Source organism: Grus americana, chromosome 25, assembly GCF_028858705.1.
Source record: "Grus americana isolate bGruAme1 chromosome 25, bGruAme1.mat, whole genome shotgun sequence".
In the NCBI taxonomy this organism is placed as follows: domain Eukaryota; kingdom Metazoa; phylum Chordata; class Aves; order Gruiformes; family Gruidae; genus Grus; species Grus americana.
Window position 1 is genome coordinate 5181380 of NC_072876.1, and position 27982 is coordinate 5209361.

General features: G+C 51.3%; 1 protein-coding gene across 1 annotated transcript; it reads left to right on the plus strand.

The window, feature by feature from the left end:
• The first annotated feature begins 4068 nt into the window (after positions 1-4068).
• SLC26A9 (solute carrier family 26 member 9) lies at positions 4069-27968 on the plus strand. Its single transcript, XM_054803800.1, has 21 exons — positions 4069-4158; positions 11372-11498; positions 12513-12652; positions 12984-13094; positions 13391-13566; positions 14004-14168; positions 14770-14922; positions 15319-15401; positions 15657-15804; positions 16526-16639; positions 17083-17160; positions 17682-17777; positions 20081-20187; positions 20765-20834; positions 21065-21157; positions 21616-21732; positions 22341-22658; positions 22870-22924; positions 23328-23473; positions 24211-24288; positions 24917-27968. The coding sequence occupies exons 2-21, from the start codon at positions 11374-11376 to the stop codon at positions 24962-24964; spliced, it is 2421 nt and encodes an 806-aa protein (XP_054659775.1). The 5' UTR covers positions 4069-4158; positions 11372-11373; the 3' UTR covers positions 24965-27968.
• Positions 27969-27982: the final 14 nt, after the last annotated feature.

Below are 27982 nucleotides of genomic sequence, written 5' to 3' on the forward strand. Positions count from 1 at the left end.
CACAGCCCACGCAGGTGACACTGCCTGCTGCGCTGTGGGTACCCAGCAGGTACCAAGCTCTGCCTGCCCTCTGCTCGCCATCGGCTGGCCAGAGCATCCCACAGCACTGGGCACATCCAGCGCTCCAGGAAGAGCCACCTCATTCCTGTGGGAATCTGGAAGCCCAAATCTCTGCCTTGCTCTCCGGCTGAGGTACACCACCGATTTCAAAAGCTCCTGAAAGGGCAGACAGGGAAGCAGGACACCCCACCTAACTTCAGATGTCCCCTGTGCAGGTGTCACAGCCTGAGCGACGCATCGGCCGTGTGGAGCAACAGCCCTTCAGGACCTCCCAGACCCACCAGTTTCTCTCCACAAAGGCTGCTCCGCTCCACCTGCAGCATCTCCATCCCAGAGCCTGGCTCCTACCCACGCCCGGGGCTGCACAAGCCCCATTTCCTTGGCAAAACTGTCCAAAAGCAAGAGGCAGCTCTGGCTGCAGGTTCAAGGGAGGGTGGGAAGTAGGGAGGGAGGAAGGCTGCCTGCAGGTCCCACTGCCAGCAGAGCTCCCAGGAACGAGCCCCCTCCGCCCCGGGGGGACGCGTTGCCTTTCCCCACTGACTCTAACCTCGGGGCTCCAAGAAAGCTTTGTCATAATTTCCAGCAGTAAATTACCACTGAATTATTACCCTCATTAAGTGCAATATATCTGCTAATATTAATCATCCACACATAAATCCACACATTCCAGCACTTGGTATGCTGTTATCAGACCAGAAGATAAACAGCTCAGCAGTCCGTGCACCCAGGGCTCCATGTTTGGCTCAGAGAAGTCCCTGCGGTGTCTTTCCATCTCTGGGTGCCTCCTGGCTTCCTGGGAAGCTCCAGTCCTCCCCGGACACTTGTCCATGCCCTACACATCGTCCTGGCCAGTCCGTTGGTGGACATGTCCCAGCAGAGTGGTTTAGGTCACACAGGAGGAATTTGGCCAAAGCAGAAAGAGGCAGAATTGGAGTTATATTTATAGTTACTGAAACTGGAGTTTGACCAGGACTGCACCTCCCGTTGCAAGCAATGCCAAAGGAACATGGGTGGCTGCATGGGGCTGGTTTCTCCACAGGGCAAGACCTTGCAGTTCCCTGATCACACCCACCAGAACTTTGTAATAGCAGCTCTGGCAACGGGGACCTGCCAGCCCCCCCCCCCCCCCCCCCCCCCCCGTGAGCTCACCTGTCCCTGCGCAGTGGGAACCGTGGGAGGGACATCTGGATTTGCAGGGGACAGAGCAAGCCTGAAGGTCTCGTGTAAGTCATCCCTTGTGGGCAAATTACCTCGCACAGGATTGAGAACTTCCTTGGCTTTTGCCAATGCTGGGTGGGCAAAAAAACCAACCAGTCGGACTTCCGCCGTGCCAATGGCCCAGCCCGAGCCCCTGCACCACGGGGTCCCTTTGGCTGGTTTGCTTTTGCATCCCAGTGTAACTTCATTTTACTGCCTGTCTGCCAGGAAGACATTCCCTTGGACCTGGCATCCCCACCGCTGACCTGGCTGGGTCCTACACAATGTGCCTGTCCAGGGCCTGATGCAAAGAGCAGACAGCTCAGAGGATGAGGAGCATCAGCAGCCTCCTCGCTTGGAGCTGTTCCCTTTCCACTCACGCAGTGAGCCTGTGTGCCAGCTTTGGGATTTTATTTTTCATACCAGCTGGATTGAAATGAAGCTGACATTGCTCCCAAAGCTCAGAGCTGGGTTTGTCCCCGAGGTCAGACCTGTCCCCTCTGCCACCCGCCCTGCTCAGGGCACACATGTGCCAGCCTTGCTGGAGCTCTGGGTGCACAGACTGGCTGCACAAGCCTCCCTGCTTGGCAGCTTCTCTTTATCAAAGGCAGATGGCTGTGATTAGAGTGGAAGCTTAAATTCAGGGCTCTGTGGTCCTATTCCAAGCTCAGATACTGATCTCAAACAGATCCTTTACCCCCCGTGCACATGGCCACTTCTCCAGCTCCACAGCTCTGCCCACGCTGGGATGTCCGTTTAGGAAAGTGAGGGGGAAAATCTGTTATTGGTGGAGCTCTGCTAGGAAAAATGCCAGTTCAATGACGGCAGAAAAAGTCCCTTTTAGCATTAGTTGTTTGTCCAGGCAGTTTAACAATGCTAGCAACACCTCTGCAGCAGAGATGCTGTTTCCTCTCTTTCTGCGGTGCCTCGCGAGCAGGACCCCTGCGGCTGGGACCTTTGGGTGCTGGTGCTGTCTCGTGGCAGGGACCACTGCACACACTTGTGGGCTGGTCCTCCTGCCATGTCACGCATTTCCGTTTCAAAGGGCTCCGTGCATATCAGGCTGCCCTTTAAAAAAAACACCTGATATGGGTTATTAATGATATTTACAGGATAACTGCTTGGCAATTATTACCTCTGTCTGTCAGATGGCAATGAATCAGCCCCCTTTCCTCTGGCACGCTTGCGGCAGGGTGTTCCTTTGGCATGCTCCGGACACGACAATTGATTCCTATAAGATGAGGTTCCTTGGCAGTAAACACTGATGCCTTGTGCATACACAAGGTACCAGAGATTTTTACTCTGACAGCCTCCAGGAGTGAGCAAAGGCCACACCATTGCCTTCTCCCTTCCTCCCATCCCAGCCACGTCTCCTTCCTTCTCCTTGCTCTCTCGCTACCCTGCCTTCTCTCTCCCCTCTCCCTTTTCCCATCATTTTCCCCACCCACAGGCCAGCAATCGCTCAGAGGTGGCAGCACATGGCACCCGCGCTGCGTCTGCACTTTGGGCTCACACCCAGAGCAGGGAGGGCAGCAGAGCTGTCCCCTATAAAAAGCTCGTGCCGAGCTGTCCTTGGGGATGACGGGAACACGAAAGATCAATTCCTTCCACAGCAAATAACCCCCTACAGCTCCCTTCTAGTGGCCTGTTCCTGCGGTAATGTCCTCTGCTGATGTCCCCATCCATCTCATCATCTGCGACATCCTGACCGGTACGTGGCTCCTGCACTCTCGGGTCCCTCTGGGAGGAGAGGAGACCACGAGCCTGGACAGGGCTCAGCACAGCGGTGCCAGCACGCGTCGGGGACGCGGTGGCAGAAGGGGATAAGCCCTTTCGCCTCGTCCCAGCTGGCTGCTCCCTGCCAACACACATGTCCCACTGGTGCCTTTTTCGGCTCAAAACACTGCATTTCCCGAGATGTTGACAAATTCCCAGGCCAGGAGGTTGACTGATACCTTTGGGGGGTGGTCCCCAAGTCTGCAGCTCCCGGACAGCCCATCCCAGCACCTCCCTGCTCCATCCCTGCCCACTGCCAGGGGCATCCGAAGAACTTGTCAAACTCTCCTCCAGAGGAGCACGTGGCGCAGGTGTGGCTCCTGCCTGGGGACCGTGCCTGCAAGGCTGATGACAGATAGCCCAGCCTGATCCGCACCGGCACATCCCCGCATCGCTTAGGGCTTCGACGTCTTCCCCGTGCAGGGGAACGGAGCCCGCGCCGTCAATCCTGGGCAGGCGGCAGCGACTTCACCTCTCTTCCCCACTCCTCTCATCCCTTTGAACCTGGAAATAAGAAAGAAACTGCTTTCCTCTGCCAATCCCATCTTCAAAGCCCGAGCGGCGGGGTCCGGTGCTGGCACAAAGCGCACCATTGTCCCTTCCAGAGGCGGAGAGTCGGCCAGAGCACAAAGGCCGGGGAGACGCTACCCACCGCGCCAGGAAGCTCGCCCTGGCCAACAAAAGCATCTTCTCCCTCCCCGAGTCCGAAGCAAGCGAGGGAGGGGGCCCAGGGTGACAGTGAATATGAGCTATTGTCACCGAGAGCCCGGAGCATGGAGGGACCTGCAAAGGTGATCAAACGGCCCAAGCCTGAGCGGGAAGGGGTGGGGTGAGGGGGGACATCCAAAAAAGCCCTTGTCCCTCTTCAGATCTCTCCTTATCTCCCCCGGCTATCTCCTGGGCTTAGCCTGGGTGTACTTGCTTGCAATTACCTCCTCCAAGCCAATCAGGCGCCGAGCACAGCCCTCGGTCCCCTTGACTGAGGTGATTTATAAATGACTCACTGGCTTATTTGAGCACAGACCTCTGCACACCTCCTCGGGAGCACCTCTCTGCCTGGGCTTTCTTGCCACATCTGCAGCTCCCCTCGCAGAATCGGCCCTTTCTCCGCCCGGCGAGGCGCAGGTAACCCAGCTCCAACAATCGTGCTCTTTGTCTGGGTGGGCGTGGGGGATTTACACTCTGGTTGCACAGCCACTGGGTGTGAGTTTCAGTATTTGGAGAACTGGTACTTCTATTTTTTTTCCCTCCCCTTCTCTTTTTCTCCCTTCTTTTGCAAAGGGGATTTACAGCAGCAGATTTGCTCAGGAATTAGCAACACCAACGATCCAAGAGCTTGATTTATGAAGAGAGGCTGGAAGAGCCAAATATGTGAATTAATTATTGCTAGAATAAATCCTGCCATCTTATCCTGGCTGGCGGTTGTCGAAGATCTGTGGGGGGATTTGACTGGTATAGGAGAGGCAATACTGATGAGAGACCCTCTGTTTCTGGATCCTTGTTATGATCAGGACTTTCTGTGCTCAGGACTATGTAAAGTGGTCCCTGCCTCGAGGATGCTGCAGCCCAGATTAGACTTTGCACATGCAGGCATAGCGAGAAAGGATGTGGAGCCCAGTGCCTGTAGGCGATGGTTGAGGAGCACTGGCCGTGCACAGGAATCTAACCTAGGAAAGGATCTTTGCTGCACAGGAGATCCTGGTGCAAGGATGCATGGCTGTGGGCACGCTGTCGGATTAGGAAGGAATTTTAAAACTGGGAATTACAAGTGCTCCCAGACTGACACCTGTCAGAGTGGGTGCAGGGTCTCCAGCTCCTCCCAGTGCCATTTCATGGGATGTTGAGATGCAGTTTGGGCAGGGTCCCTCCTATACAGACAAGAGAAAATATCCCCATAAGCCTGCTCCATTGTGGTAAACTGTTGTTCACGCAGCTGGGATGCTTTCTGCTCTGCCCTGATAAAATTTGTCCACACCTTATTTGTAAGCAAGCTGAAACTTAAGCGAGGGACCTGTCCTTCTTTCCCTTGAAGATAAGTCCTTGGAGTGACATTTGTTGCTGGCCACATGGTATTTCTGCCCCGGGTCAGAGATTTCCAGCAGAGAAATGCTCTCCCATCCTCTACCCCTGGGGAGGATGGACTGGGTGACCCCAGAGGTGTTTTTCCTTCTCCAAGAGCGAATGCGCAGGGGCGGGGAGCATATGCAGGAGCGAGTTCTCAGCAGGCATCCCGGATAAGTGTTCGCAGGCAGTGCAAGAATGCTGCAGTCTGCAAACTTCTTAATTCCTTGGGATTTGCATTGCCCACCTGCTCTTCAAAGGCAGAGGGCAAGGTCTGTGTCAGAGGCATGTGGAGAGCAGAGACTCACGGCAGCGTGGGATGCCAAAGTCGCACTTCTCCTTCGTTGAAGTGCACTTTCCAACCTTCCCTCCTCCCCATCCCAACGGCTCTGTATGCCGAGGGAGCAGCAAGGGGATGGGAAGGATGGACACACCGCTCCCCAGGGGACAGACTTGGATGCCGTTAATGTCAGGTGCTGCTCTCTGCCTGCCAAGTTGCTGGCAGCCTGATCCCAGCACCACTGAGCAAGGTGACGCCTCCGGGGGACTGCAGGGGAGGGAAGCTGGTGGCTTTCGGAGGACTATGATGGGGCCATATCTGCATCCCGGACCGCAGCACCCCAGGCCATGCACCCGCTGCCTCACCCCAGCCCAGCCCTCCCTCGGCAAGGTATGGCGCTGGATGCAACGACAAAAGTAATGAAGAGCGAGGGTGGGGTTGAGAACAAGTGGGTTAATCAAACAAATCGCAGCAAGAGTGGGCCAAATCTGGGCTCATTTACCCCGGTGTCAGTGCAGAGCAGATCCCCCGTGCCCACGGCATTTGCTGCATTTACCACAGCATTGAAAGGAGCAGAATCCGAGCTGCTGAATATACGCATTTTACTTAATAAACACCCTTTGAGCCAAACACTTTGGCTTCACCTTCAGTAGCTGGCAGATGTCTGCAGATCTTATTATTCCGGTTACCAAGTGCAGAGCTAGTTTGGTTAGAAACTCGTGTGAAGTGGTACATCAAACATTGGCACCGGCCCAGAGACGGCAGAACAAGAGTACAGTGCAGCGCTCCTGCCCGGTGCCTGCGCTGGGCTGGGTCGCTTAAAACAAGAAAAGTGCCATCTGCCTTATGGAAATCACCTATTTAACACTCCAAATATTTAATCTAAACAAAAAGAAAACATTGACTTCATTTTGCTTGGTTGCTCCGCGACGAAAGTGCAGGAGTGGAGGAACGGGACGGCTGGTCCCGAGGGGGATGTTGTAGCCGAGGCTGCAGCGTGGTGCAACGAGATGGGGAGGTGGGAACTGGAGGGAAGCAGAGATGTCTCCTCCCTGCCCCTGCACCCGCAGCGTACGGCTCCTCTGAGCCCCAACAAGGCCAGTTAGCACCTCCCGGCACCTCCCTCCCTCCTTCGCCCTCTTGCCTCTCTCTCTGGCTTTTATTCCACCAGCCATCACAATGGTTCCTGCGTGCTGCTCGTGGAAAATTGACTGAAACAGCTCAGTTTTTACTGAACTTTATGGACTCTGGCATTTTGCCTTTTCTGAGGCTAAAAGCCATTTTTGGGATAGGATATTTTTCATAACCGATCTATACGCTCTCCCGGCATCAGCCTCTTCTATTTCCAAAGGGCAGAGGTTAAGAAAAAGTTAAACCCCGTGGCCAAATGTTGCGTGTATTCAGTGCCCGGCACCGCGCGTGCAGCTGGCTGCTCAGCCGCTGAAACGCGACCACCACTTCCCTGCTTCTGCCTCTTCCCCTTCCCCGGATTACTAGGAAAGATGTTTTTACCAATATACTTGTGGGACTATAGATACTGCTGCAAGGTGCTTTCTTCCTGAATCAGTTCATTTGTAGACGAAGCCTCCGGCAATTCAGAGCCAAATGTACAACAAAACTAAATCAGATCAAAGCAATTTGAACTGTGAGAAAAAGGTGTGCTGGGTCAAACGGCCCAGCTGAAGTCTCTGACCTGAATGAACGTGCCGGGGGTCCCTTGGTGCTGGGCTGCTGGTGTGACCCATCAGCCAGACTCGGTTCTGGCTTGTCCGTGATGCCAGGAGGTCGGAGAGAGTGAACAACCCGGGAGCGCGGGGGCGGATCCGTTGGGCTGATCGGCGCCCGATAGCGGAGGTGAATTATACAACATCCTTTTGAAATACCTGAACTGACTGACAGCAGAAACCTCCTTTTCCTCCTGCCTGTGTGCTTTGCGAGCCCAGCTCGACACCAGAGGCGTGAAAGGGAGACAGAAGCGGGTGTGCGGCAGGAGGGTGAGGCAGAGTTCAGTCTGGGGGAGCACCTGGCAATGCAGCACCTGGCAGTGCAGCACCTGGCACTGCAGCATCCAGCACTGCAGCACCCGGCACTGCAGCATCTGGCAGTGCAGCATCCGGCACTGCAGCACCTGGCAGTGCAGCACCTGGCACTGCAGCATCCAGCAATGCAGCATCTGGCACTGCAGCATCTGGCACCGCAGCATCCAGCACTGCAGCACCCGGCACTGCAGCATCCGGCACTGCAGCATCTGGCACTGCAGCATCCGGCACTGCAGCATCCGGCACCGCAGCACCTGGCAATGCAGCATCCGGCACTGCAGCATCTGGCACTGCAGCATCCGGCACCGCAGCACCTGGCACTGCAGCATCCGGCACTGCAGCATCTGGCACTGCTGAGCCCAGCGCTGCAGCCGCCCTGTCCTTCCCCATGCCATGCCTCGGCAAAGAAGCACGACACAGGGTTCAGGGGAGGAGGTGACAGCTTCCTCGCCTGACCTTGCGAGACTTGGGCCCTTTCACCGTGTTGCCCCAGGGCTCCCATGACACCTGCGGCCGGAGCCGCGAGCGGGAGGCTGGGAGTCCCGGCAGACATGGTGCTGAAGGCTTTGATTTAGGGGAACAGGAGTCAAGACCTTGTCCTGGTGTCGCAACCAAGCCCTTGCACCTGTGCTTGCCTTCTCCAGGCAGACCTTACCTCCTGGGTGGGGGAGAGTTGCTTTTCCAGAACTCTTTCTTGGGCAATAGAGCTGTGAGAGAGATGTTTTTGATGAAGATTCACTCAGGATTTGGAAGAGACCAGACCTCTGAACTCCATCAGCTGAGAAGCAATCAGCAAGGAGATCTGCATGTGCATTGCCTTGTGCAAGGAGAAGCGGGGGGGTGGAGAGGGGGCAGACAAAGGAGGAAGCGTTCTTTCCAGAGCACTGATTTTTCCTCCCTAAAAGGTACGCCCAGCTCTCGCCCTGGGATCACTTCGGGCCCTTACATTACACACAGGGCAGTGATCAGATTGCTTTCCCACTAAATTTTGACTCACGCTCCTTGGACTGGAGTTCTTTTTCTGTGCCTATAACAGCACAGGAAAGTGGCTTTATGCCAATGGCTCCTATCAACACTAGCCAGAAACCTCAATGTGACTTTCCTCTTCCCAAACACAGCTATCACCCACACAGGGACAGAAGATAAGAGCTTAGTAAGTGTGTGTGCAAGATGAACACTGGGAAAAAAGGTCTGTGCCCGGCTTGCACAGGCTGGTTTGCGACTGGCAGGGTACGAACTGATGGGACTCTTAGCTGATGACCTACCGGAACATCACCCACATCATATTGTTGGAGTGAAGCAGTTCCACCTTCCTTTTTTTGCTTGCTCCAAGTATCACATCACAGTATTGTACTCACTGTGTGACGATTTCTCCAAGACCGCAGGCTGAGTAGACTTAGCAGTGAGGCCAAACTTCACATTTCTCAGCATCACCCGCTCTAGCCAACACACTGGGGGAACAGGCTTCCTGAAAAGTTTGTAACAGGGGCTCCGCACTTGGACCTCTTCCCCTAGACCTTGTCCTTTATTTCCACACCCATACTGGAACAGAGCTCTTGAAAAACCTGGTCCCTGCAACACAGCAACTTACTGGCACTCTGTTTTTCTCCCCGCACACATTGCATTGCTTCGGTGTCCTGCCCCAGCTGCAGGATTTAAACCAGCTCTGCAGCTTGCTGTGGTCTTATCCCATCAACACCAGGACAGCTGGTTTTGCCTTTTGTTCAAGGAGCAGTCACACAGCTCGTTCTCTTTAATTCCGAAATCTCAAAGGTTTAACCTCCTGTTTGATCTAGGGCAAGGCCAGTGATAAGCCAAGTCAAGAACTTGACTCTGTCCGAGACGCTGACATCATTAGCCTGTTTGTTTAAGATGGAATTTAATCATGGGGATATTTTTCCCTCTATACTTGCCTTGTTTATTATTTTTCATGATTGCCAGCACTTTCACTCAGCAGGGGAAATTCATTAAAGAGCTGTGATATAATTGGCTGATTCAGCCTGTCTGATGGCAGGCATGCTGCTCGGCAAGTGATGGAGCTGAGGAATAAAGCCGAGAGAGACTTCTTGCACCCGAAACTCGACTGGGTTTACCACCCTTTAGAAGCCTGTTGCTGGGCCTGGACCTAGGCTACAAAATATTCACGAGGGAGAACTGGAAATCTAGAGCAGAGCCGTGGGGCTGGGACCTGGAGAAAGGCTGGGCACGCCGGGAACCTGCTCAGCAACGGGATCTGGAGCAAGGCTATAAGGCAGGGACAAGACTTGCGCAGACTGACGTGGGAAAACCAGGGAATGACCGTTTATCAGATGGGCTTCTGGCACGAGCGTAGGGACTGGGAAAGAGCCTAGGACACTGCTTAGCCTCGGCCTGCACCAATCCTCCAAAAGGTAAAGCTTGTAATTGCGCTTGGAAGGGTATCTCTAGCTGAGAAGGAGCGGCAGGGATGCCGGTGTGTGCATGCCTGCAGAGGGCACTGGATCAAGCACCTGGTAACGCGGGAAGAGGGGCATGTCTCCTCGTTCAGCTAGCTGGCACCTTGCTGGCCCTCCAAAGACACCTCCCGCCAGCGTGGGTGCAGAACAGAGCCTGCAATCAGAAACACACCATTGCTGGAGCTGTTTTACAGCAAACTGCACTTCATTGCCCCTGTGATCACTAAAGCATCCACTGCAAGAGTGGGGTTGATGACCTCCCTTTCTACACCCATTAGCTCCTATTTGCATAATGATTCTGTTGACCTAAATTCTCCCAAAAGTTTCGGCTGCCTGCATCATACTTTCCTTCCTGCCCTGAACTCCTGAGCCGCTCTGCTACATATTACTCACGTCTTCCAGCCCCCACTCCGAGGTAACTGCTTATCGGCGAGAACTGACATTAGTCCTATGGATGGACATTTTGCTCATCCTGGTTCCACTGAACTCGGTGTCACAGTGTGCACTGACTTCAGCAGTACTCTCAGTGCCAAGAGAGGAGAGAGGAGGATCCGGTACGTTCAAATCACTCCATAAGCTCTCAGCTACCTGGATGTTATTTCTTGATGTGTTCTACTGCCTGAATCACCAGCCTTTTCCACCCCCTCTTCTACTCCCGTGTTGGGCAATGACCCACTTAGATACACGCCATGCCACAAATAATTACCAAGATCCTTGTTTTATATCTGACCACTTCCTCCCTCCACCCCCAGCCTCTCCAGTTTGGAATGATTCTCCCCTCTTCCCAGGCACCGCTGGTCATAGTAAAATATGGGTTCTCTGAAGTTCATCATCTTTCTCTGGTGAGACCCAGATACTGGGCAGGACTAGTCCATCCAGATGTTTTGACATCTTCATCACTGAAATGAAATAGCAACGGTTATCTTTCTGCGCATCACTTCCTAGAATAAACCAAGGACTCGTCCATGGCCTCTCACAGCAAATGAGAAATAGGAAGGCTGCTGAATGCAAATGAGACCACGCAGCAGCAGGAACACCTCGGATGGAAGCTGCCTTTAATCACGGTGCCAGTATCTACCATTGCAAACTGTGTCAGGGCTGCCCAGCGTTGCAAAGTCTTGCCAACCCCACCGGCAGATGGTGAAACTGAGGCATGAGAAAGGTCAAGTGACTTGCCCGAGGCAAAAAGGCAGTCACGGGCAGAGCTAAGATTAACACCCATGCTCATCTGCCAGACAATCCGGGACGCGCTCCGGTCCCCTTCACGCAGCATCGCTCATTAGCATCACCTCAAAATAGCTGGTAAAACTCCCTGTGCTGGGGAGCAGCAGCCCCCGGTGCTGGGAGAAGCCACTCCCAGGACCTGCCTCTGCGCCACGGGGAAACTATTTAGGGTGGAGATGTTCGGGGAGGGCTCCCAGACGCTGGAGGTGTCCGGTCTGTTATACTGCAGGTGGGGCCAGCTCCAGTCACATTCTTGGCTTTGCTTTTTCTTTTTTCTGGGAAAAATTTAAATGATCCAGAGATGAACCATGCCAGGCCTCGCTATGTCATCGAACGTCCTGCGTATTCGGTCAGCCTCTTCGATGAAGAGTTTGAGAAGAAAAGCAGAAGTTACCCTGTTGGGGAAAAATTGAAAAACCTTTTCAGGTAACATAGAATGCTATAGCTGGGGCAAATGTAAACCAGCTTTGGTCTGGAATTGGGATAGAATTTGGACCTGGGGATACAGTTCCCATTTTTATCCTGGGAAACCTTCTCCATGATCTTCAGGGCTTTGGTAGATGAAAGGCACAGGAGAAATGCAAATGAAGCAAGTGAAACTGGTTACTCTTTTCACTGCCTCAGCTGTTACGCTGTAAGGCAAATAAGCAGAACAGTTTGCACTAAGTGCGTTTGGGATTTGGGATTCTATTTTCCAAGGGTTTTTTAATAGTGAAAAAAGTACAATTGGTGATGTAGGTATGGGTGTGTGGATTATTTCTTTAAGCTTTCCAGCTGGGATTTCCTTTTATCAGCTTTAAAAACAGTACTAGCTTTCCTTAAAGAAAGATTAATAATTGTGTAAATAACGATTAATAATCCTGCTAATCACTGTCTTGGAAATCTAGCTCCATTCCTTGAAAAAAGTAAGGCAGTAATACAGGAAAGAGACAACACATGTTAGCAGGCAGAGGTGTGAGACATTGCATGTCTCAACCCAGAAGCAATCTTCTTCTTTCAGACACACTTTGGGTTTTTTTGACCAAGCACCTGAAAAAGTTCATCTTTGGCTCTGTGCAACTGCCCCATGAATCTCTGAGCTGTGCTTCCTCCCCACAGCTCACCGATCCCCTCTCTGAAGGATATCGAGGTATTGGGGAGCTAAATCCTTCACTCTGTGCAGGTTCTCCTTCCAGCTGTGGCAGCATTGGGGACCTCCCACCGAGTCAGGAAGGTCTCCACAATAATCCTCCACGGCTTGTACAGCCAGTTAACTGCAAGAGCCTGGCACTCGCAGGGAAGGGCTGTGCACCAAACACTGGGCTCAGGATTTGGTGTGGGAGAAAGGTTGAGACATTCCTAGGAAGATCCTTCCTTGCCCCATTGCTTGCTCACTTCCCAGCTCACTTGCTTCCTTCCTTCTTTACTTATTTGCTTTTTTTTTTTTTTCATCTCCTCTAGATGTTCGGCTTCCAGATTCAAACTCACCCTCTTCAGCCTGTTCCCAATACTTGTGTGGCTTCCCAAGTATAAAATTAAAGACTACATTTTGTCTGATGTTCTCGGTGGGCTCAGTGCGGGGACGATTCAAGTGCCACAAGGTGAGACGCAATGACTTTCTGGGTCACGGAGAGGGGATAGCACTTTGCCAGTTCAAGTAAAGGTCTGCAGATGGCAGCTGACATCCAGTCTGGGGGGTTTAGCTACCTTTACTGCTGACGTGTATAAACCCAAGCTCTACCTCCGACCTGGTTGTCCCTATATTTCTCTGCGGTGCTTTTCCCTGCCCTGTTTGGCCTCTCCTGCCCAGAAAGCAGCAGTCTGCGCTGGCCGCAGCACCTTCTTGGAGATGATGTGAGCGTGAGCAGGGCAGGGGGCTGATGCCAGCTGCACGGACCTGGGTGACATGCCCATTTCCCTCGTGTTTTCCAGGGATGGCCTTCGCGCTGCTGGCCAACCTGCCTCCTGTCAACGGGCTCTACTCCTCCTTCTTCCCCTTGGTGACATACCTCTTCCTTGGCGGTATCCGTCAGATGGTCCCAGGTAAGAGTCTGCAGAGCAATTCTCTGCACAAGGTAGTTAAATACTGGCTGGGAATACTTGATGTGTTCCAGTATAGCAATGTTTGGCCATGTTTGGTCTAACAGGGGTTTACGGGATCCCTGATTCTGGCTGCATAGCAGGATCTTACCCCAACAAACTGCTGCCGCATCCCGCCGTGGGGCTGGCTGTGGTGATGGGCTGGGTGACTCGGTCTGGACAGCCCAACCCGTCCAAGTGCCTTCCAGGACAGGACGCTCTCTAGAGAAAACTCCTGACATCACTGTGTTGTGCTGTAGGTACTTTTGCAGTCATCAGCATTATTGTTGGCAACATCTGCAATGAGCTGGCTCCAGAGTCAGACTTCCAGTACTTCAACCATACTACCAATGAGACCAGCGTGAATACCACAGCCCTGGAAGCGGCCAGGCTGGAGATCTCTGCCACGTTAGCCTGTCTGACGGCCATCATACAAGTAAGGACCTGCTGCGCCACCTCTGCTGTGTCCTCTGGCCAGAGCTGACCCACATGGAGTCAGCTGGGCTCTCTCCCTGGAGCGGAGATGGTGGGACCAGATGCTAGTAGAGGCCCCACTTCTAAGTGGGTGATGCCTCAGCATAGAGGTTTTGGGGGGAATCCCACCCCAGCTGCGGTCTTGGTGTGAAATCCTCCAAACAGACTGGCCCAGGGTGAGGATCGCAGCCGGTGATCACACCCCAGCACCCTGCAGCTCTCCTCTCCCCATCTCTGCTCCAGACAGTCTGCTCAGCCCAGCCCACGCCGTGGCTGCGTGGGAGGGATGTGCCTGCTCTCCCGGCAGAGCAGCCTGCCCGACACGGGCACGCTCAGGCTCTGCTCCTCGCCCTTTTGGGCTGGCATCCTTCTAATACCGCCTTGTCTGTCCTACCCTAGCTGTGCCTGGGATTCGTGCAGTTTGGCTTTGTTGCTATCTACCTCTCAGAGTCTTTCATCAGGGGCTTCATGACAGCAGCAGGCTTGCAGATCCTCATCTCCGTGCTCAAGTACGTCTTCGGCTTGACAGTCCCATCTTACACCGGGCCCTTAGCTATCGTCTATGTAAGTGGGTGCTCTGGACAGGGTCTTTCCCTGCACCTCCTCCCCCAGTGACCACCACCCCACAGGCATCACTGCCACCCATGCTAGGGACAGGGGGCTCGCAGCGGAGGAAAGGCTGGAGGGAGGGGGAATATGGCTGGCTGCACCACTCCCAGCCCAGCACAGCTATGCTGCTGCCATTGCATCGACAGTATTATCTGAGCCCTTGTCTGGTAGTTTCTAATGAGAAATAATGAAATGGGTCTGAGCTTGGGGAGAATATCAACTGTGTTGTTTTACAGCAGGAGTCTTGCACAATTGTTAGCAACAGAAACTTTTCCTATGAGCAGGTTTACCTGTTCCTGAGCTTTCCTGCATCTTCCATGGATGCCTCCTCCATTGATGCAGCTAGAACTGCATGGAACCAAACAGTACAGAGCCAGGGCTGGATGCTGGTCTCCCAGCAGCAGGGTTTCTGGCACTTCTCTCACCCTATAGAGCCCTCATCCCATCTCAAGGTGTTTGCAGTCGATTATGGTAACAAATGTTCTCCATTGTGCTGTCCACATTGTCCAGAGTCTCTGGTTGCCTGTGACACCTTCTCCTCTTCTCTCCCCTTTAGACGTTCATTGATATTTGTAAAGGTCTGCCCAAGACCAACGTGGCCTCCCTGGTCTACGCCTTGGTCAGTGCTGTGCTCCTGATCGTTGTCAAGGAGCTCAACCTAAAGTACATGAAAAAGATCCGGATGCCCATCCCCATGGAGATCATCATCGTAAGTGATGCACGAGCTGTCCCTCGGACCCTCCAGGAGACAGTCCCTCCCCTCACCTTACAGCCCTGGGACACCCAATTCTGCTCACAGAGCGCCCACTCATGTGCAGCTTCTATGCAGTGAGGATGACGTGAGCCCACATGGCTTGGGGTCAGAAATCTGGCCATCCTCACTGAGGATATCTCTGATGCCCAGATTGTCCCTGTTAGACTGTGCCTGCATCCTGGTGATGCTGAGGATGAGGAACGTAACTCATTCTGGGGAGGTTCTCTCCTTTCCTAGCCTGAATTTGGTGCTAATTTTCTGCTGTCAGCCCCAGGACCACAGCAAGCTTAGCGCTTCTGAGAGAGCTCACGCTCTTTCTGCTTACTGCTCGTTTATTCTCTGTACTTTCAGGTAATAGTTGCAACTGCAATCTCCGGCAGCTTCAACATGCCCGAGAAGTACGGCATGCCAGTAGTTGGGAAGATCAGCATGGGGTAAGTGCATGTGCAGATCTGACTCAACTTCCAGATAATTTTCCTTCCTCCTCCTGCAGCCTGGAAAACACCTCACTCTTCCCTGCTGTATGACAGTCCCCTTTCAGGGCTGTTACACAATTGCCACCATCCACTCACGCTGTCTACAGTGCAGACACGGATTATGTCATTCCTGAACACACAAGCTCCTCACGCACTTCATCACCCTCCGGACACTAGTGTCACAACTGCTTCTCGCCTCTGCTCTGAGTGCAGGTTCCCAGCGCCCACCCTGCCCCTGGTGAACAAGTGGAAAGACATGATCGGCACAGCTTTCTCGCTCGCCATCGTGAGCTACGTGATCAACTTAGCCATGGGGAGAACGCTGGCAGCCAAGCATGGCTACGACGTGGACCCCAACCAGGTAACGCTTGGTCTGGAAGGACGCAGTCAAGGACCATTCCACTTGCTCTCAGGCGTGAAAGGAAAACCTCGCTGCATGAATGGGAAGCTTTCAAACGTGTTCTGCTTAAAGCAGACGTGCTGCTCCCGTGCATGCAGGCTCACGTGGCAGCTTGCCATGTGGAGGTTGAAAGGACATGGCAGATCCATCTCCCATGGACTGGGGAGAGCCTGAAAAAGGGAAGAAAGCCTTAGGTTGAGCTCTCTGCTTTGCTCTCGCTCCAGACCCAAGTGCTGGCATAGAGAGCATTTTTGCAGACTGTTGGAGCACTACGAGGCACATGTATTTCTCACTGAGCAAAGAAAGACCTGGATTCCTGCTGTGTCACCCAGATACTGTGAGAGGCAGGACATTAAATAATCCTCTTTTGTCATCACTGGCACAGTGGCAGCTTTCAATAACAGCCACGCATACCACATGAAGCCCTGCCCTCAGTGTGTCAACAGATGACAACGTGTTTATGTGGAATTGTGCTTCCAGGTTTCCCTCCTATACCAAAGCCCGTCCCAGCTCTTACTGGAAGGAAAGGGTCTGGGACACACTGCAGGGAATCCAGGTCCCTTTCCTGGCCACACAAACCCCAGACGCAGGCACCTGCTCTCCTGCTTGGCAGCTCACACACGTTGGCAGGGCAGGAAGGACACCTCTCCTCTTTGATGACCACGTTCCTCCATCTCCACAGGAAATGCTGGCCCTGGGCTGCAGCAACTTCTTTGGATCCTTCTTCAAAATCCATGTGATCTGCTGTGCTCTCTCTGTCACTCTTGCCGTGGACGGGGCAGGAGGGAAATCACAAGTTAGTATCTCCTCCTCCTCTCTTTCTTCCGTGACCCTGCCTGACCACAAACCCCTGTAGCTGCTGCATGCTGCCAGCCTGACATCGCTGCTGCAGGTCTGGAGAAGCTCCATCTATGAGTGTTTCACGTTGCTGTTGTTAAAGCAGAATTTCCTCCCTCCTCAACCCCATTTTGTTCCCTGGATGGTTCTTTGGATTGGTCACAGATGTAGGGCTGTAAATCTGCATTCCCAGTCTGGCTCCCCCAATTGAGGAGAGCTACCACGTGAGGGAAGTTTGGGGTTATCTGTGTGATCTGCAGAATCCTAGCCTATCTCTCAGAGGCAATCGTCTGCTCACATAAAATACTGCAGTGACCAGTTGTGCCGCTGGCTGAAGCAGCAGGAGAGGAAAGACCCAGAGGGGGTTTAGGAAGACCCTAATGTGGGGGGTTTTTTTTGCAGGTGGCAAGTTTCTTTGTGGCCTTGGTGGTTATGGTGACCATGCTGGCTCTGGGGATCTACCTCGAACCTCTTCCAAAGGTAACACAAACATCTGTGCAAGCAGCGCAGCCATTGCATCACATACTCTACATGCCCAAGCGAAGGCACAGCCTTGCTGCAAAAACCCCTAATGCAAACCATTGCACAGCACGGTTTGTTCCTGGGCTGAATCTTGTCTGCACTGAGTCTCTGGATGCAAGAATACTCTAAATTATCATGCTGAGATCCAAGTGAGATCTTTGTGAATGTCACGTTTTCCCATTCCCTTGTGGTAACTGAACCAAGGAAGGGAGACACTGCAGAAAGCATCTGCTGCAAAACGTGGCACATCCACACTGCTGGACATCATAGAATCATAGAATGGTTTGGGTGGGAAGGGACCTCAAAGCCCATCCAGTGCCACCCCTGCCATGGGCAGTGACATCCTCCACTAGCCCAGGTTGCCCAAAGCCCCATCCAACCTGGCCTTGACCACTGCCAGGGAGCCAGGGGCAGCCACAGCTTCTCTGGGCACCCTGTATCCTGACATCCTAGCTGATACAATCCTTTCTCCTCCGCAGTCTGTCCTGGGAGCCCTCATCGCGGTGAACCTGAAAAACTCCCTCAAGCAGCTGGCTGATCCCTTCTACCTGTGGAAGAAGAGCAAGCTGGACTGCGTGAGTGCCTGGGGATGGGTGGGAGGCATCCGCCTGCCTTACGGGCTGTGCGAGGCAGAGGCAGGGCGAGCAGGCGAGCCCCCCAGCAGGCTTTTGGGGCCAGAGTGCAGTATTAGACCCCCACAGAAGGTGGATTTCGCTCTCTCGGTCCAGTCGTGCTTCCAACCCCTCGCCAACGAGGTCCCAAGCAGCGGCGGAGGCTGTCCTGCCCAGCTGAGCACTCTCATGCTTAGCGCACGTATCGGAGAGACCTGAACTATTACCTGCTCTGTTTAAATGCCAATCAACCGCGGGAGCCTGTTTGCCCAGAACTAGCCAAACCGGCCCTGCTCAATATCTAGGAGTCATGACTTAAAAACTCACACAATAGCCCTCCAGGGCGAGGAGAGCCCTTCGCAGCGATAAGGACTCCAGGCACTGGTTGATGTATAAACCCAGGCAGGGGGTGCAGGGGAGTGAGAACGGAATTTGGAAATGTCTGACATAAAAAGACAGTGTTTGAACAGGACTCCCACGGCTGAGTGGTGTGTGTGGACACTGAGCCAATATCCTGTCAGGTCCAGACAAACTGTCTTATCGGAGAAATCAGGAGTCCAAAGGGGCTGACCTGAGTCATCAAGAGCTTTCCCAAAATACTGTTCAAACAGGTGCTGGAGAAGAGATGGGTTAGCAGTCCAGGCAGAGATTTCACAGGGGTGTGATCATGACGTGAAGGTACACTCTAGCACAGGGCATGAGCTACAAAAAAATGGTCCATGCTTAGGAGAGAGCCTGGCAGACTGACCGGACCAGGGACGTGTGGGGTCTGAGATGATGTGGTTATGCAGGCAAGAACTGGCAGAGAGGGAAAGTCGCTGATGGGAAGATGCGATTCTCTGTTGGGAATTGTTTATGGCAATTAAAGCACATCCCTGAATGGGTTCTGCTGGTGCCTGGTGGGTAGCATGGAAGCTCTGGCAGTTGATGTGAGGGCAGGTGAAGTTACTGCTCATTATCAGAGCTCGTAGAAGGGAGCACAGACCGGCCCTGCGGGGTCCACAGCCCCCAGCCCAAAGTCCGGGCAGTCAGACACCTGCGCAGACGGTGGACTGAGAGGAGACGCACGGTGCTGCCTGGTGAACATCCTGCCAGCGTGTCTCTGCCAGACGTGGTCACCATCGTGGAGGTGAACGGCTGTCAGAAACCTCTTTGGTTGAGCCCGTGCGAATCACCTGTCCTCCAGGGCACAGCCAGAGCCATTGCCCCGGCTGCGCTGTATTTCCTCTGAGCTGCTGGAACAAGCTCTTGCTACCAGCAGCCACGGGCAGCCTACGTGCGCAGGGAGCGTGGGGACCAGGCGGATGCCAACGGAGTGAACGGCATTCCCTGACCTTAATCTCCCTGGAATTTGAACTAGATTCAGTATCCTGTCCCAAAATGGAGAACACCGTTTCTGGGTGATGTCAGACCATCGGTGTTCATTACCTCATGTCTGGTTGTGTCTCAGCGCTAACTGCAGGGATCACTCCACAGATATGGCTCAGAGTGAAGCTGGGATGGAGGGAAGCCCTTGCTTGCCATTTATATGCAGCATGCATATAAATTAAGATGCTGAAGAAGTCATCAAAGTTACCCTGATGCATCCAAGGTCAAAGTTAGGTTTTATCAGTCTTGAGGATGGGATTATAATTACCTGATAATGATTCTCAGAGGGCATGTTTATGTGCTTAGGCAGGACTAATTTCATATGGAGGGAGATGCTCAAGTGCTAATATATAAAAATGACAAATGACAGAGCTCTGAGCTGAGAGGTGGAGCAGGCTTTGGTATGCTCTGTCGTACTTTGTCATCAAATCTGCTCTGTGTTCAGGTCATTTATAGTAGGTGCTCAGAGGGTTTTGAGATAGATGCTCATTTCTTCTGAAATGCTCCGACTGACAGCAGGAGCTTTCTTGGGGCTGGGAGCAGTTAGCGAGCAGCAGATGGTCCGATCTGCAGGAGCCTTTTCTTCACTAGACAGGCTGATGCTTTGTGAACTGAATGAGCGGTGCGGGTGTTCGTGCAGCTGTGAAGAAACGCACTGGCTGCTTTTACGGCTGAAAAACTGGGGCTTCTGGCAAGCTTCCCAGCAATGATGTTTCACATGAAAGCATGCAATAAACTGTAAAATTAGAATAGTTGCAGAATTCAGGTCTCGGTCTTTTGATCCTGAGCTGTGTAGCTCTTTGGGTCCAGAATATCAGCACAGAGCCATTTTCCACACATCTCTGTGCTCCAGCCTGTGGCAGAGGAAAATGACCTGCCATGCTCTTCTCCTTCTGCAGCTGGTCTGGCTGGTGAGCTTCCTGTCTGCTTTCTTCCTGAGCCTTCCCTACGGAGTCGCTGTGGGCGTGGGATTTTCCGTGCTGGTCGTGGTTTTCCATACCCAGTTGTAAGTACCGGCGTAGCTACAAAAACCAAAAGAGAAGGAAAAATCTCCCAGTTGCGGAATAAACGACAGATTATTTTTATAACTGACCTCTGGCCCGTGTTTCGAAGGAACGTGCGGCAGGAGCCTGGGGGAGTGCAGGTGTCCTCCCCGGCCCCTGGAATGTGCAAACAGGAATGGCAGGCGCTAATTTACTGCCTGCATTCCCACTCCTGCGCACGGTTAGCGATGTGCACATCCCAAGGCAGGGGGAAGTCTGAAGGTATTTACTTCAGCACGAAAAGCTACCTGCATAGTTCCCAGCAGAAAATCCTGCTCATTAAAAAGAGCGAGCCCCGTATATGTGCAAAGACTGGCGTGAAGTTTACACACCATTTTTAATCCGTCAAAGGCGTTTATTAATATTTCCCAGTCTGGGATCTCAAACTGCTGACTCTTTTTTTGCCCTGTAGACTCTGCGGGGATGAAATCTAAGTATTTTCATAAAGCAAATTTTCAAATCCTGCTATGGAATGTGAAGCGAAACAGTTTTCTTGCCCTGCAACATTTACTCTAATACTGATCGCCTCTTTTCTCCTAGCCGTAACGGCTCTGCCCTGGGCCAGGTAACTTCCACTGACATCTACAAGAACCCTAAAGCCTACAACAAGGTAAGCAGAAGCTAAAGCATCCTCAGAGAAAATGCTATTCTTTGCCACTGGTACCCAATGAGGGCAAGGAAGTCAAGTCCATGTTTCTGTCTCAGCGAGGTTGATTGCTGCTGGTTCCAGGGCTGGCAGGAGAGCTGCTGTTCAGCCTGTCCTTCCCAATTATCTGCAGCCACCCTGCACCCCCCCACACACCCTCTCACGCCTGGTTTGAGCTCTTGTCTCTGTTGCAGGTACATGAACTTAATGGGATTAAAATTGTGACCTACTGCTCGCCGCTGTATTTTGCCAACTCGGAGATATTCCGCGAGAAGATTGTAGCCAAGGTGAGCAATGCCCTAAGAAATTTCTGTTTGCAGCCAATCCCAAACGGCCCTTGCTCTCTCCTGTATTGCTACATGGAGATAATTAAGCCTAGGCTGATCATGAAAGATGGTCACATCCATCCTCTACTCTTCCATCCTTTTCTCCCTGATCTTAGGACTGTTTGTAGATCTCAGTTTAGAGGTCATGCCTGAATCCTGGCAGGTATCCTCCTCCAAGCTCTGCTAAAGCAGAGTCATCCTGCTACTGCAAGTCTCTCCTCCCTGCATGTGCAGGTACCCTGCGTTACTGAAGATGTTGCTGTTTGGTCGCCATCAGGACCACCTCACTCTGGCCTACAGCTGCTGCTGTCCTCCTGTGCCACGTCCCACAGGCTGGGAAACGGGAAGGAAGAAATAGCAGCCCCTGACTACGGAGCTGAAGAGACCTTTTCAAAGAAATCTCTCTCTCTTTTCCACAGACTGGGGTGGATCCTGGTAAAGTGTACCTAGCCAGGAAGAAATACGTGAAACGGCAGGAGAAGGGGACAGCACAACCACCAACGAAGCTACCGAAATTCTTATTGAGGCAGAACAAGGTAACTCAGTTTGGGTCCCCATCAAACAGCTCCTCTTGATACAGGATTTTCTGCACTGTCTTCCTAGCCACATTTACCACCTCTTGCCTCCTTTCCTTCCCACCCACATCACCGTTCCTCCCAATAGCCAAAACCTTAAGATGCAGGAGAACTGGAAATGGCTGGGAGCAAGCAAGCTGTACAGATGGCTAGAATGGAGACGTGGTGAACAATTTGCTAGAAACTGGGCTTGCCCTCTTTCTCTAAGGATGCGTCTATGTCACCATTTCAGTTCAAAAGTGCCCTTTTGAAGCCCATTTCCCAGTCATTCCAGCTTCGTTTGGTTTGCATTGCTGAGCAGTCTTGAAGCACGTGAACAGGAATTGTTTAAAATTAACCTAACATACGCCAACCCCAAAGGACATTCAGCCTAGCACCAGGCTGGAGTTAGTCCAGATTAAAACACTTCACGCCACTGAATAGTTTAGGTGCATTCACACGTGAGGATCTCGACTAGTGCTGATAGCTGTGCTCAGTGCCTGGAAAGGTCCTGCGTGTATTTGGGGGTAAGAAGGGAGTATTTCCTGCAGCTCCTCCTGCCCTGACTGTGCATCTCTGCTTTGCTGTAGACCTTGTCTTTGCAAGAGCTCCAGAAAGACTTTGAAAGCACCTCTCCAACAGATACCAATAACAACCAGACGACTGCTAATGGTGCCAGCATCTCCTATGTTACATTCCGTCCTCCCACCAACGGTGCTGGGCAGGTGCACACCCCCAGTGAGCTGGGCAGCACCACTACTCTGCAAGGAAGCACTTTCAGTGTCATGCCTGCAGCAGATGTTGATCCTATAATGACAGCACCACCCTATATCAGCTTTCACACCATCATCCTGGACATGAGTGGAGTGTGTTTTGTTGACCTCATGGGCACAAAAGCACTGGGCAAGGTTAGTTCTGTACTACGAACATAGCCAAGCAATGTACCCAGGTACCTTCTACTCTCTTGGGCAGCTCAGATAAAGATGTTTACCCTCCTCAATAGAAGGTTTGTGTGGCTTTCTCCTTGGGCATCCCCAGGACACGTGTAAAGCCCTGGATAAACACAAAGCTGGAGAAGTAGCGTTATTAATCCTCTCTCTCTCCTCTCATCCCTTCTAGTTGTGTTCCAGTTATCAGAAGATTGGGATTAAAGTGTTCTTGGCAAACGTGCATGGTAAGAATCCATGAAGAACACATTTCCATGTGACCTTCCCCCATTTATGTGCTCCTGACAGACAGGAGACCTTTTTGTGTTCTTTATGCAAACTCTTAGAGCTGTCAGCCTTTTGTTGGACCAAACCAGAACAGATGAAAGAAGAGAACAGAAGAAATGAAAGAGAAACACTGTTCTCTGTGTGTGAAATCAGTCATTTCATTTGGAAGTGATATGACTGGAACATCCCCACATTTAGCGTGTAGAAAAATAGATCCCTGCGCTCTCATTTCTGCAGCAGACCTGCTTCTTCCCTATGCATCCCAGCCTTGCTTTAGCTCGGAGGACCACTGTCAGCCATGTGCACTTTCAAAAGCTTCCTTCTTCAGTTTCCTTCTCGTTCATGTGCTTTTCCTTTCTTCAGCCCAGGTGTACAATGACATTAGCACAGGTGGAGTCTTTGAGGAAGGCGGCCTCGACCGAAGTCACATCTTCTTGACGATCCATGATGCTGTTTTGTTTGCACTGGCAAATATCAAAGAAGTTGTCCACCCACCCATCTTGGAAGAGGTAAATTTGCTCCCCAGTCTTTCTCCAGCTCACAGTACTGTACTATTAGGTTTACACGCTGTGTCAGCACAAAGGGAGAGTAACAACTCAGTACAGCACCTAATAAAATTACTTGTTTATCTCAAGTGGTAAAGGTCTAAATCCAACAAAACATTTAATCACCTAATTCTCATGTACAGCCCAAGCACCTACTGATTGAACTGATTTCAACGGCAATTCAGAAGTGTAAATGTCTTCTGCAAACCCCTAGCTGGGAGATGAATGTCACCCCAGCCTGGAGAAGCCAAAAGACCTGTTCCAGCACGACACCCAGAGTTTGGTGTTGGCTAGGACATGCAGCTGCACAGAAAGGCAGAATTTGGCCATCAGAAATAAAGGCAAAGCACATGCACCTTTCCTTCAATAGCCCCGGCATCCATGTAGCCTTCCCTTGGTGGGAGGAGAAAAGGCTGCTGCAGGAATGTGGCACAAGCTGACAACACAGGGTGAGACAGGCTATTTCCCCAAATATGGACCGGTTTATTGCGTGATAAGTGGAGCTGGAACCATTCAGGTATCTTAGCAGAGAGATATGTAAATGCCAGCTCAGTCAGAGGAGATAAACAACTGGAAAAGGATTTCTTCTGTGCATTTCCCTTTGAGCATGTGTGATGTTTTAAGCCTGGCTCAGTCATTTTTTTCCATTCCTTTCAACCCTGCACTCTGCTAATGTGTGGATTCCATTCTTTCCTGCACAGAGGCCGAATCAGACAGAGCTCTCCGTCTATGACGAGTCTGTGGATGAAAGCAGTGCAGAGTTCAAGAACTTGGAGGAGGTTAGTCCTAGTGCCAGGGGTCACTTCTTCAGCTGTGGACATAAGGAGGAAATCAGAAGTCGTGGTTGGGATTGATTAGATGGGAAGTCCCTTGCGACATTGCCAGGCAAACTGCTAGCAATAGTAATGCTTTGAAAAGTTAGCTGCAAAAATAATTTAAAATCCCTTCCATGAGGAGCTCTGGCAGGGACCTGGATGAAGGAGCAGCCAGGCTACCCCTCCAGGGAATCCTCTAATCCGTTCTGGGCCACGTAGCTCAGGTTCACAGTCAGACCCATGGCCCCCATACATTGCGATGAACTCGGACAACCGGGCTTAGCTCAAGCCCAAAAGAAGGGTCAGCGGTCAGGATTTTAGCACAGACCTAGTTAATGCTGAAGTGATCTGCACCCACTGACCCCATGTCCCTGGGAGGAGACTCCTTCCGAGGCTGACCTTCCCCACGCCACCCACGCGCAGCGGGAAGCAGAGCAGCTTCCCCACGGCCAGCGTTCCCTTCTGGAGGAGGGCTGGGAAGGGTTGGAGTTTCTGGTGGCGTTTCTCCATGTGCCCCAACGACAGCGGAGCTGCTTTGCTGGGTTTGTGCCCAACATCAGCCCTAACCCAGCGTGCCTTGTGTGCCCTTTAGGAGATGTTTGGAAGCATGTTCCACTCAGAGACCCAGACAGCTCTGTGAGTGCACAAGGAGCGTCGGCGTGCGGGCAAACCCTCCCGAACAGACTCCTCTCTCCCATCCCTTCGTGAAGAGCTGCACTTCTACCTGGGGATACAATAAGTTTGCAAAGCAATTGGCCGTCACACCTCTTGAACTGATAAATTCCTCCCTCCTTCCTGCTCTGCTTCTGGTATTCAGAGCAATGAAGTCTGGAGCGGGCAACAGAAACCCAGGGAAGCAGGAACTCAGGAAATGCTGTCTCATTAATTACAGAAGTGAGTTCATTTGAAGGCAGGTGCCTGAACACATGGGACGATTAGTCATTATTGCCAAGCGCTCTCCTTTGTCTCACACAATCGCACTCTGCTGCCCGCATAGGAATTACGCAATTTGGGCATCCCCCTTCTTTCTTTTCCCTCCTCCCTCTTTTCCTGATGAAGTGAAATACAAGCAAATATTAAGAGCCTTTCACGGCTTTGATTCATAAGCAAAAGCAACTCACGCAAGGTGCGGCGACGCAACTTCGTAAGGTAATGTTGTTCTAAAATGTGCACTGACCTTCGGGGTGTCCGCGCAGTAAATGCAAACCCCTGAATTTCCCTGCGTAGCACCACCTCTGCCGTTCTGCCCCTCTCCTACGACCCCCCGCCCCGCTGTGTCCCAGAAACCACTGCCTCAATCCAGTGCTGTATTCAGATGCCCTGAAGACCTCGGTACTCTGTCTCAGTAGGGCTACTTTATGGATTACATTATGGTTTTTCTTACTAATAGGACTAGTTTGTAATCAGAAATAAGATTTCCTTGTTACCGTGTGTTATACGCAATATTGTCCTGCCTGCCCAGTAGGTTGAGTCCGTGTTCAAAAGACCCAGGTCCAGTCTGAATCCCCTCTGAATTTTTTTAGGGATTTTTCTACTGACCCAACAGCGCTTCAGATAAGGCTCTTAGACTGTGAGTGGCATGAAAGCGTTCATCCCAAGGGTGTGCTGACGCTTCCCATCCTCTTTTGACTGGAAGAACTAAAAGATTTAGTCTGGAACATGGGCAAGCGCTCTGGGGAAAGATGTTTTTCCCACCTCATTTTGATCACAAATAGTAAATTCAGGGACAGGGAAGGACGCCCCTTCCGCACACTTTTCATGAAGCCATAGATCCAGAGCAGCGAAACTGAAATTTGAGTGTGTTTGATGCCTGCAAGTAGGGAGCAGCCCAAGTGACACCCTGTGCTGTGCAGGGCTTCTGGTGACAAGCTCTCAAATGGTCGCTTGTGCAGCAAGAGACAACTCTTGCATAGCATGTGATATTTCCATAACAACTCTCTACTACGTGTTTGAAGATTTTCCTTCAAATTCACCACAGACTGATGCTACCAGGACCGTCTACCTCTCAGGCAAACAAGCCTGCCTCACTAACCCAGAGACAGACAGCTGAGATCTTAATCATTTCTAAAACTCTGACATTCTTTTATACTTGAGTGATGCTAATAATAACTGCTATTTTAGTTCCCCTCTCCTACGCCTTCCCTTCTTACCCAGTGCTGGTGTTGTGACAGTAATGACAAGATGACAACATAAAGCCTGAAAAATCTAAGCGTAAGCCAAGGGTTAAAGGGACCCTTCTTTCTTCAGTGCATTTCAACCTCAAATAAGGCTTTTATGAAAATAAGGTTATAAAAAATTTAAGATCAAGACACGTGCTGGTATGTCTTCAACTGCAACGAAAACAAATTCTTTCGTTTGAATTTCAAATCTTCCTACAAGGTATTTCCAGCACTGGGATAAAATGCAAGAGTCAACAAGAAAAAGTGAACAGTAATGGAAGTAAAACTGGACAATCTGTTATCTTTCCATGAATGCAAAAAATAAAGAGTGGCCTTAATAATGAAAGTAAATTATATTTTTAAAGGTTATTTCTATTTTATTACTCTAAGATAGTAAAAATATTAACAAGCTTTAATGTACAGTTTTGAAATACATATGGATTGTTGAGCTGATTCACCAGCAGATTGCTAGAAGGCTTTCTGAGGAGAGAAAGTGGGGCTTTCCTACAGCTCCCAGATGTCTCATTTTTAAGGAAAATAGAGCTTTGTGAACTATTATAGCTAGACAACCATTAAAGGAAACAACATCAGGACCCTGCCAGTAACACCTCGTTAACTAAGTCACCGTTTCTCTACCTCAGTTTCTGATCATGTGGTGCAGGAAAGAGTAATAAAACCAAAGGAGGTTAGTTTCCAAAAGGAAAAACCCACTAACTGATGGTTGTTACGTATTTTAATCTTAGAGAGCTATGATTTTTTCCAGAACCATGTATAGCTTGTTCTATAAGGCAAAATCAAGAGATTAATTCTCTTAAATTATCTTTGAGGGTGATTACTCACGGTCTTTTGTTACTGCCTGAGTGGTCCTTTTACTTGCTCGTTTGAAAAAAACAACAAAGAAATTGGTGCAATGGAACAAGAAACTATTCTACAGTAGCTAATCAATACTTCCGTATCCCTGATGTGGCATCACATTAAACGAGGAAAGTTCCAATTTCCAGTTCTTCGTTGAAGGTTAATTACAGGAGGGCAATTTCACAGTCTCGGGGCCTGACAGGCCAAACGCAGGAAGCCTCAGAGCTACAGACCATCTATAAATATAGATTGTATTTCTTTAAGTTCCTACAAGCATAATGGATGGGATGTCAAGAGAGACGGCTCAAAAGCAGCAGCAGTGCCTACACGCTCTGCGGTTCTGATGGCCTCGGAAGGATACCCCATTTCGGTAGCCATGGGCCAATTCTGGCAATAAACGCAACATCAGCGAGCAAACGGCATTGCTGGAGGCACAACGCGGCCAGTTCAAAGTCTTAATTTCCAAGTGCCTGGGCGAGAAAATAAGGGAAGCTCAAATTCACGCTGGCGTAAAAAAATTTTAATTTCCAGCGTCCCTTTATTGCCCTTGTAACAGTGATGTTGACGTGTAATGGCTCTGCAGCCTTACTTGATAAACACATGATGTATAACCAGCTCAGAAATGTTTGTAATTTATTTAATTT